Genomic DNA, 10,912 nt, shown 5'->3' with positions numbered 1-10,912 from the left:
GCGCGCAGGGGCCGGGCGGGGGGCGGCGGGCGGGGCGGGCGGGCGGGCGCGAGGGAGGGGCCGGCGGGCGGGCGGGCGGGGAGATGCGGGCGGCGGGCGGGGCGCGGGCGGGGGCCGCGTGCGGGCGCGGCGGGGAGGCGGAGGGGTGAGGGGCGCCGGCCCGGGGTCTCCGCCCGCGCCCCTCCCCCAGGCCGCCCGCCGCGGGGAGGAGCGGGGGCCGGGCGGGGGTTGGCGCGCGTGCGGGGCGGGCGCGGGGCGACGGGTGGGGGTCGCGCCCGCCGGCTGCCCCTCCCCCGCGCGGGCCGCGTCAGGCCGGGCGGCGGCGGCGGCGGCGAAGTTTTGACAGCTGCTCCAGTTGTTGTTGTGGGTTCCGGGCTGCGCGAGCGCCGGCCCTTCGGCGCCCGCCCTCCCGGGCAGGGGAGGAGGAAGTTTTGAGGTGGTGCGTGTACCACACACCGACACACACTCGCGACCGTGGTCGCCGCGCGAGGGCCGCGCCGGGCTTCCCCCGGGCGCCCAGCACCACAGACCTCTCAAACTCGCCGCCGGCTCGCCCACACACGGCCGCCGCGACGCCCCCGCCCCCTCGCCCTCCCCCTCCCCCACCCGCCGGCCCCGCCGCCCCCCGCGCGTCGCCGCTGCCACTCACAGCGCTGGCTCCGCGCATGCGCCGCTCGCGGACGCGCCGCCGCCGCTGACCTCACCGCCCCTCCCCCGCCCCCGCTCCCTCCTCCTCTGACGCCGGGGCTCCGGCTCCGGCTCCGGCTCCGGCGAGCGCCAAGCTGCGGAGGGAAAGTCCGGGATCGGGGTCGGGTGTGCGCGGCGGCCGCGGGGGGAGGAGGCGGCCGCTCGGGCGCGCGCCCCGAGCCAGACCGGCTCCGCCGGCCCCGGCCGGGCTTCTCCGGCTGTAACGCGCGGCTGTGGAGGGGGAGCGCGCCGCAACTTCGCGAGAATCCCTTTCCACAGATAGTGCCGTTATTACGGCGTCATTTAAGAAAGGATCCAGGAAGGGCTTCCACAGCTGGGCACCAAAAGGCCGGGGGACGGCGGGTGGGAGGAGGGACTGAGCCCGTGCAGACCCGGCAACTTGATTTTCACGCCCAGTGTGGGGTGGTGGTGGGCGGACAAAACACCGAGCCCTGCGGAGCCGCCTCCCGTCAGCCGTGGACTCGGCGGAGGCAGAACGGGGCTGGAGCCAGCCCTCTGATCTAGGCACTTCCTCGGAAGGACAGCGGCGACGGCGGGACCCCGAGCGTCCATCTGTGCCGGGCAGCCGCCGGACGATGTGCTTCCCGCCCGCGGCCGCCCCGGACACGCGCGGCCGTGGGCAGCCTGCCGCCGCGAGTGGGCGGGGGCCACGCCGACCTGCCAGCCGACCAGTTGCGCGCGCACCGGGCCGGGCTGTCATTCCCGGAGCGAGCGGGCGCTCGGGCCGGGCCCTCGGGGCGCTCTCGGCGCCGCCTCGCCTTCCTCCCGGCGCGGCTCTCCCGGGTGCGGGGTGAGGCGGCGGCCGGCTCCCGGCGCCGGCGCTCGCCTGCCCTTCCTCCCAGCGGCCGACCGTAAACTTTAAATGGCGTTTCCTATTTGGGCAAAGCGTACAGTTGGATTTCCAGAGTCTCTTCTGAATTAAAAGCCCCTTTTTTTTTTTTTTTTTTTTTTTTTTTTTTTTGGTGAAATGGCTGAAATGAGAACTCTAAGGAGCTAGGCATTGGAATTCCTTCAAGGTTTAATCCCGACTGGCTTTCTCAAGTTGACTGAATTGACAGCCACGGGAATTTTGAGCTTGGGGAGAAGCTGGCTTGGTCCATGCAAACTAAAAATTAAAAGTGCCTGCTATACATAGAAATACAACGTACCTGTGACTAATGATAAATGCACGAGGTGGTGTATTTAAAATGTGTTATTACTCACCCTTTCTTTTTCATAGTTTCTATACGTGACGCTTTAAAGCACCCTTTCAAAAAAAGGCATTACTGAGGCAAATATTTACTGGGTTCCCTGCTGGAATTAGAGCGGCCATTTCCACCTGTGCACAAAATTGTGGACCTGGGTAACTCGGGCTACTTCCTCAGCACTGGGGGGGCCGGGGGGGGGGTCGGGTCAGGGTGTGCAAACGGCCCGTCTCGGGTTTACGCAGCGATGCTTCTGGAAAGAGAGAGGGTGGTGACGGTGGGTGAGGAAGCCCGGCCTTAAAGCTCCGTTCCCCTGGCCCCGGGGCGCAGGCAAGGAGTTGGGATCTGCTGGACCTGACAGTAGGCGCGCCCGCACGACGCGATCCCAGGCAGAGCAAATACAATGTAACTCGGGGTGCAAAGGAACTATGCCTCAAGAAAGAGTTATCCACCATAAAATCTTTCAAAGGTCATTCCATTTCCATTATCCACGTTACACGGCTCTGAGACCACGATGGCAGCCAAAATCCAAAGGGCCGGTGGCTGAGGGGCCTCCAAATTATGAGATGAGAGAGGCATGAGCATCTGCAAAGACCAGAAAAGAAAAAATTAGAATGTCTACTTCCTACCAAGCACACATGTTACACAGGCATTTTTTCAATATGGCACCAAAGTGCAATCATCTCTGAAGGGTGGGGTGGCGGGCGCTTTCACTTTCTATATTACATTTCTCTAAAATATAATCTTTCAAAGCACATGTAGTATAATCAGGAATATATATTAAATATTTAAAATGTGGGTGGAGTGAGGGCTTTATCTGCAACAAAGAAAAAAACCACCTCTCAATAAACTGTAGCAAATGAGATCCTCAGAGTGTAGCAAGCAACAATGAATACAAATCCATAGTACAGGCCCCATTCTTACTAACCGAAGGCCTACATATGTCGTCTATACGGTCTTTACTCAGAGTGTGTCTTAATCGCTTTGTTTTAGTGAATGTAAAAATATGGCTAAGGCTCTCCCACAGATTCACTAATTGCTATCTTTTTGTTTGTTTTCCCTTGAAGTCATAAATTCCGTGGGGCTTTTGAGGAACCAAACTTTTACAGTTGGGGAAGGACCACTGAAAATTTAAATTCTAGATCTTACCATTTTTATATTCACGTTTTTACTATCAAAGATACACATTAAAAAGTTGCAGGAATGACTATTGTTTGTTTTTTCTTTTCCTTTATGTTTCAGTAGAAAAAAATGTTTTAAGAATAATTTCAATCACTTACAATTCATTCATGTTTAGTCTGTGGAGCATTTTTAGCTTTTAAAATTCATGTTGCTTCGCGTAAGTTATTTCAGTAATTCATACCATGTACCTGTGAGAAAAATTAAAGAAACTGAGAAGAAACAAACAGAGGGATCACCTTAAAAAAAAACAACGTGAGCCTTGGAGTGGGAGGCAGGAGTGAGCCGCCCGCTGGCTTTTTGAGGGAGATACGGATCTTGCCCTCCAGGGGTGTATACTCTAAGCCTGGCACTACTTCACAAGACAAACACAGCAGGGACAGGCAGGCAACTGAAAAATAAACACGGAAAAACATACAAATAGGAAGATTAAATATTTATAGCCATTGTGTACACAATCATAGTTTTAAACGAAATGCAGCTGGGGGTTTGGGGGGAAGGGCAGGGGTGTGACCAGTCAGCAGACAGCGCTTCTGTTCCCAAGAGAGTGGCTTCACCAACAATCTGCCAGCAAGTGTGTTATATGCTCCGAGAAATGGGCTCCCTCCCCGCCCCCCCCCATACACTTAGGTTCCTCTCCCTTACTGATATACAAGAACACGGCGTGGTTCCTAGGGATGCCGCACCGATCGACCACAAACTGGGTGGCTTTAAACCACGGAAATGTGTTCCCTCCCCGGTCTTGCAGCCAGAAGCCGAAAATCAAGGTGTCGGTGTGGCTGCGTCCTTTCTGGAGGCTCTGAGGGGGGCTCTGTTCTGCGTCTATCTCCTGGTGTCCGGTGGCTGCCCACAGTCCTTGGTGTCCTTTGTCTCGGTGCACGACTCCAAGCTCTGCCTCCGTCGTCACATGGCCCTCTCGTCTGCGTGCCGTGCCCTCACATGGTGTTCTCTGTGTGTGTGTGTGTCTTCTGTTCTTGTAAGGGTGCCAGTGACATTGGATTCGGGATCCACCCGACTCCAGGGCGACCTTGTCTTAGTTATATCTGCAATAATCCTCCTCTTCCTCCTCCTCCTTCCTTTTCCTTCAGCCCTCACTTTAGACTTCATTTCCATCCCAGGCCACTGCTCTCCCAGTGCTGATGGCTGTGTGTCCCTGTGGATGCTTCTGTGACACCTGTCCTTCACCCGTCCCGGACGCCCTGACCTGTAACGAACTGCTGGTGAGCTGTCTGGATCCCACCCTGAACCCGATGGAGACCCTGCCGCTTTCTGCCTTTTTCGCCTTTTATCCCTGTGACTCAGCAGCAGCTCAATAAATAATTGTGGAATAAGCAAAATAAGTGGGGAAACATGTTGACAGTTAACAGAAAGAACTAAGACAATCCTTCAAAGGAGTGTTTACTTTTTACAAAGAAACAGTATCTTTATAAACAATGTATATGTGCATACTTTGTTACTTTGCTACATGTGATGTTGGTTGTTACCATGTATTTTACATTTCTATAAAGAGACAGGGAGTCATCCTGGAGGCCTATAACCACCGTTTGTGATGCTCTTGCCAGGGTCGCTGGCTTTCGGAAACCTGGGCAGAGAGGATCACACCTGTTTCTCACGGAGTCTCCAAAATCAACAGAGGTCAAAGAGCTGTCCACAGTCTTCAGCAGGCCTGCGGAGAAACGCTTCTGGCAGCCAAGACAGTGGGGAGGGGACACGGTTCCAGAGCAGCGCACACCGTATGCGTCAGACAAGCCGGTTCTGTAGGACTGTCCTGGCCCATGACTGCCTCAATGTGTAAACAAGGGTCATCTCCGGGCTTGGGTTTCTTTTGCTTGTTGGTTTTTGGTTTTTTATTCATCAATTACAGTTGACATTCGATATTATTGTATATTAGTTTCAGGCATACAACGTTATGGTTAGACAGAATTTACGAAGTGATCCCCTGATACGTCTAGTGCCCGTCTGGCACTGAATATTTGTGGAAATATTAAAACAATGCCTGCCCCATTATCGTGACTCCTGACCATTATCGTCCATTTCAGGGTTATATTCCCCCCCCCCCTTAGGGGGCAAATAAAAAGGGTTTGGTTTCCAAGTGAAAACGCATGGCAACACTCTGTCTTTCCCCCACCCTGACAGGCCTCACGCGCACCCCCCGCCTGGCACGCGACCCGACGCCTGTGGGAAGCCGGGCTCGTGCGGGGGGGAAACCCTTCTCCCTCGCCCCTCTCTGTGTCCCGGCCCCTGCCCGCCCCCCCCATTGGACGTTGTGGAGATCCTGTGTGTTGCACCGAGAAGGAAGCCGTCGCTGCCCCCATAGTCTCCCTATGAGGGAAGGAGGGAGCGAGCCAGCGGCGGGGAAGGGTCAAAAGAAGAAACTTACCTTCTAAGGGGGGAGGGGGCGGCCGGAGGGCCCCAACCCATTCCCCTGGGTTGTCTCCCTTCTGGACCTGGGAGGCCAGGCCCTCCCCCTCCTCACCGCCCCTGTCTGTCTGTCTGTGGGCTGTGGGCCTCTCTCCCTCGTCTTGCCCGGCCTTTGCCCGCCCAGTGACCTCACTGCCATTGGGAGGAGGCGAGGCGCTCTGTGTGGCCTCACACACCTGCAACCTGAGGGACACACAGGCCGACAGACACCGCAGGGACCCGACGACTAGCGCGGACAGACAGGGACGGCGGCCAAGAGGCCGAGGCGTGAGCGGGGCTGCGCGGGGGAGAGAATCCAACAAACCGCGCCTGCCGCTCAGACGGGCGACCCGGGGGCCGCGGCGTCATCAGGAAGTGAAGTGCGGCGGCCCGTCCTCCTCGCACCTCACTCAGCGTCCCCTCGTGGTGGCCGGATTCTCCGCAAGCCCAGGGGCCTGGCGCGTGGGCGGGCCCTTGCCACGGAGCGACCAGGCCTGCCTTCCGCGCCCCGGCAGGTCCCCGACCGTCCTCCTGTGACCTCATTCCCTGCGCAGGGTTCCAGGTGCCACTCTGTGAGGTCATCGGGATCAGATCCCTTGCGGCCACCACGGGTCGGAGGCTGCAGGAGCCCCGTTCCTTCACAGCTCAGTCTGGAGGTGGTTTCAGACCTGCGCTCTCGGCAGGCCATCCCCGCCCCCAGCCTGGAGGGCGGATGTCCCCAGACCCCGGGTGATGGGTCGCCCTGTCAGCTGATCCCTGGAGTAACGTCAGAGGTCGGTGCCGCGGCCCCGCTGCTGTTTCGGGAGCGCCCCCGCGGCCCGGGTGGGCTGCCCGCTCGGCGGGCCACAGCTCGCGAAGCCCCGTCCGCGCAGGAGCTGCCCCAGAGGCTGTGGCCGGGTCCCCGCGGTCCGGGAGCCGAGGAGCAGCCCCTTCTCAGCAGCCTGGTGGCGGCGCAAGCCTTGGCCAGGGTCATCCGGCCGTGCTACGGCCCCTACGGCCTCCAGAAGCTCCTGGTGACCGCCAAAGGCGAGACGGTCTTCACGGGGGACGCCACAGCCATCCTGGACGCCCTGCAGTTGGAGCACCCCGCCGCCCGGCTGCTACGGGACGCGGCGCTGGGCCAGGCCGAGCACTGCGGCGACGGGGCGGCTTTCGTGGTGCTCCTGGCCGAGGCCCTGCTGGCGCAGGCCGAGCTCCTGCTGCGGGCCGGCCTGCCCCGCACTCAGCTCCGGGAGGCCTACGCCGCCGCTACCGCGGAGGCCCTGGCCCTGCTGCCGTCGCTGGCGATCCGGTCGCTGGGGCCTTTGGAAGACCCGTTCTGGGCCCTGTATTCGGTGATGAACACCCATGCGCAGTCCCAGGCGGAGTCCTTGGCCCGGCTGGTGGCGCACGCGTGCTCGGCGGCCAGGGAGCCTGACGGCACCTTCCGCCCGGAGCGCATCGGCGTGTGCGCGCTGCCGGGCGGGCAGCCGGAGGACGCGTGCCTGCTGCCGGGGCTGGCCGTGCCGGGGCGGCCCTGCGGGCAAGTGGCCGTGGTGCTGGGCGGCGCCAGGGTGGCTCTCTTTTCCTGCCCCTTTGGGCTCGCCAGTCCAAATGCCCCCGCGATGGCACGTCTCACCAGCCCTGCTGAACTCGTTCAGTTTAGGAAAGGGAGCGAGCGCCTGATCGAAACGCAAGTAGCGCATCTGAGAGCTGCGGACATCAACGTGGCGGTGGTGTGCGGGGAGGTGGAGGAGAAGGCCCTGGCCCAGGCGGATAGGGCCGGCCTCATGGTGATCCGCGTCAGGGCCCCGCGGGAGCTGGCCGGCCTGCGCCAGGCGCTGAACACGCCTGTCATGCCTCGCCTGGCCGCGCCGCCGGAGCCGGGGAAGTGCCAGCGGGTGTACGGGCAGGAGCTGCGGCAAGGCCTGGCCGTGGTGTTTGAATGGGACCCCCCGGGCACCCCCGCCCTCACCGTGGTGGTCAGGGGCGCCACGACGGCTGGGCTCCGGGCCGCGGAGCAGGCCGCCCACCACGGGATTGACGCCTACTTCCAGCTGTGGCAGGACCCCCGGCTGCTCCCGGGGGCCGGCGCCACGGAGATGGCCCTGGCGAAGATGCTCTCCGACCGGGGGACCGCACTGGAGGCGCCGCGGGGCCTCGTGCTCCTGGGACTGGCCCAGGCCCTGCACTCTCTGCCGGCCGCCTTGGCGGAAAATGCGGGCTTGGCTGCCGCCCGCGTGATGGCGGACGTGAGCGCCGCCCACCAGGCCGGGCACTCGCTGGCCGGGGTGGGCGGCGAAGGCCTGATCAACGCGGCCCAGGGGGAGGTGTGGGACACGCTGGCAGCCAAGGCCCAGGGCCTCCGAGCCGCGGCCGACGTGGTCCTGGAGCTCCTGACTGTGGACGAGATCGTGGTGGCCAAGGACAGTGGGCCGCGCCAGGAGGGCCCGAATCCCAACCCTTAGAAGGCAAAGGGACGCCGTCGCCTGTGGGAAAACCTAAGTGGCAACGCCCTCCAAAAAATGGGGCCCGTCAGGGTGGGCACCTTCACCCTGAAAACGACTGTTTGCCTTACTTATTCCCTCCGTGTTTGGGGCAGAGTCCGTTTCTTTGGCTGAAATAACAAAAATCCTTTCCGTTGACTTCCTTTCAGATTCTTGGCCTTTTTTATCTCCTGTTTCTCTCCATCAGATTCTGTTCTTTTCCTCCAGTAAGAGCAGGATTCAATTCTATTAAAGGTTTTTAAACTATCTGGCGATGCATAAAAAAAAGAAAAAAAGAAAAGAAAGTGCAGGAATCTCTTCCCAACTACTTTATTCCTGCGTGACGTTCCAACACATGTGAATCTACACGTCACGTTAGCCATCTGAGGACACCAGTCCCAGCTTACGGGAGTGGCGGCCCATTCCTCCTGTGAGTATTTGGAAAGAGGAAGGAATATTATTTAAGGCAAGGAGGAGGAGAGTGGAGGAAAATCAGCTGGCAGGCAAGCAGGCAGAAATACAACGTTTTTAAAAAATGCATCCTTGGCACAGGTAACGATGGATCAAACGCACAGGCTAGAAATGCACCAAGGTCGTTCTCCGGGGCGGGGGGCGGGGGGGGCGCCAGAATAGCAGGGCGGGGTTCCCTCCAGTCAGGGCTGGACACCCCGGGCATTAAGGGGGATCTGAGCATTAACTGGAGAGCCAGGAGCGGAGCACCCACGCCACGCAGGCCTCCACCCCATCAACCGCCCGAGTCCCTCTGCTCTGGGGAAAGAGCCGAGCCCAGGAGCGAGCGGGGAGGCTGCCATCTCTCACGGTCATACACACAAAAAAGCTGCGACGGAGCGAAACAAGTCTGCAAAGATTCTTTGGAAACCCAGAGGACGTGAAGTCCTGAAAAGCTGGCGGGGAAGGAAGGGCGGCGCGTGGAAGTGCGGAGCCCCGTGCCGGTCACCGCCTGCGTCAGGCCTGTGGCGCGCCCCGGCCTGCCTTCTTCCTTGCTTTGTCTTCATCGCTGCGTTTCAGCGAATGTAACTAAGAGTTTCACATTTCTCTCCTTCCCTTAAGTTCTGCATTCCAGTCTCCATTCCATAATAGTCACGATAATGATAGAAATAGTTAACTTTCTAAAGCAGTTCCAAAGAACTTTCCATAAATTTCCATAAATTTTATTTCATCATCAAAACATACTTAGAGAAAGCAGCTTGATTATCTCTCAGTTGCAGGAGACACATTTGAGGTTCAGAAACATTAAGTAATTGACCAACGTTACATAATAAATAGAAAACAGAAATCCAAAGTCATTCATTGTTTTACTGCCTCAATTATAAATTTCTCTATTGTGACATTTTCAGAGATATAACCTCTATGATTACAAAGCAAATATGCTTCAAAATGGCTCTTGGGAAATTTACAATTAGTGTTTTTAAAATTAGACAAAAAGCCACGCTTATTCTGTAAATAAATAAATAAATAAATAAAAGACGCTCCTGCTCACGGAGAACATTTTAGTTACAGATCCAAGGCATAGCAGAGATCTGATGATGTGATATAGGATATTGTAAATGTTCTGAGGGGGACACACAAGGGGTTTTTTGATCCTTGGGGGAGAAATCGTGTTGTAACAGTTCATTGCCATCTCCGCTCCCCCTAGCTAGGCAGATACACGCACACAAGTCTGCATCCGTAAATGCAAGTGAAAATTACCAAGGTCAGCCCTGGCCGGGCAGCTCAGTTGCTTAGGGCGCAGTCCCAAAACACCAAGGTTGAGGGTTCAATCACCAGTCAGGGCACCTATGAGAATCAACCAGGGAAGGAATCAGTTAAGTGGAATGACCAATCGATGCTTCTCTCTGCCTCTCCCCCTCTCTCTAAAATTAATAAAAAAATGATCAAGGTCAGTGTTTCAAGGGACAAGGAGAGTGTGGCAGACACAAATGGCACCAGCCTATGCTGAGAGCCTTGGAGGTAAAAACACGTGGCCCACACTTGAAGTCTGAAGCCAGAGAACTCGGGCGTCTGTGGGGCGTGTTGGGGGGGCCCTGGAGCTGGCGCTGGAGGCGCTGCTGCCCTCCTGCCCCAAGACGGGCTGGCCGGCTCTCCAGTTCGCTCTCCTTGGAGTACATCCCCCTGAGTGAGCAGGAGTTGGTTTCCCCGTCCTGTATCTAAAGGGCATCGGCTGCTCCAGAAGGGCAGAAAATGTCACGCACAGCCAAGGTGAATACCGAGGGCAGCTAGAGGCAGGGCTCGGGGAAGGGACCAGAGCAGAGAGCGCACTGGGAGCCAAGAGAGTCTGGGCTGCAGCCGCTTTTAGCATCAGGTGAGCGCCTTCCTCCCCGCAGCCTCCTGCCCTCTGCGCTCTTGCTGCTTAGAGTGATCCGATCCGCAAACCAGCGGCGGCAGAACACGTCAGAAACCCAGGGTCTTGGGCCCCTCCGCCACCCACCCACACCTATTGTGTCAGAATTTGCACATTGACAAGATCCCCGCGTGACTGGGGTGCACGTTAAAGTCTGAGAAGCATTGGTCTAAGCACTAATCCCGATCAGCTGTATCCTGATTATGCTTAGAAATGAAGTGTCCTCCTTAAAACCTCCTGCAGTGTCAAAATGCACGACTGGGACATCCAGTCGTTCCTTTTCACCCGCTGACTGTGGAGAAGTTGACCAGAACGTGGCCTCGATTTCACTGGCTCCTGACCCGCGCCCGAGGCTGCGGGCCGAGGCCCGAGGTTTCCCAGGTGTGGGGCTCGGTTCTCCCAAGGCCTGTGGAGTCGGCCATCCGGGCCCCTTCCCAGACGTCTTTCTCTTCTCCAGAAGCAACTGAATTTCAGAAATGACAGCTCCTAGTGCCCATTCTCCATGAAACTTGCAGCTGGTGGACTCATTTGTTCTTCCATCCCAAATCCTTTCTGGTTCAGCAACGTTGTTTCGTGGGGCTCGGAGTCGATCCAGCAAGCAGACAGCGGAGAAG

General features: G+C 58.2%; 1 protein-coding gene across 1 annotated transcript; it reads left to right on the top strand.

Annotated features, from left to right (window-relative positions):
• Nucleotides 1–5,173: 5,173 nt before the first annotated feature.
• CCT8L2 (chaperonin containing TCP1 subunit 8 like 2) lies at nucleotides 5,174–10,259 on the top strand (the record flags this gene model as incomplete). Its single annotated transcript, XM_054593429.1, is given in 3 exon segments — nucleotides 5,174–5,248; nucleotides 6,026–7,934; nucleotides 10,208–10,259. Coding segments are annotated over 3 exon segments (2,036 nt in total), but the record flags the coding sequence as incomplete, so codon positions are not given.
• Nucleotides 10,260–10,912: the final 653 nt, after the last annotated feature.

This window comes from Pteronotus mesoamericanus, unplaced genomic scaffold (genome assembly GCF_021234165.1).
Source record: "Pteronotus mesoamericanus isolate MK-2021 breed Mesoamerican mustached bat unplaced genomic scaffold, CSHL_Meso_final scaffold_409, whole genome shotgun sequence".
Taxonomy (NCBI): domain Eukaryota; kingdom Metazoa; phylum Chordata; class Mammalia; order Chiroptera; family Mormoopidae; genus Pteronotus; species Pteronotus mesoamericanus.
This window is presented reverse-complemented; position numbering and strand designations above follow the sequence as displayed.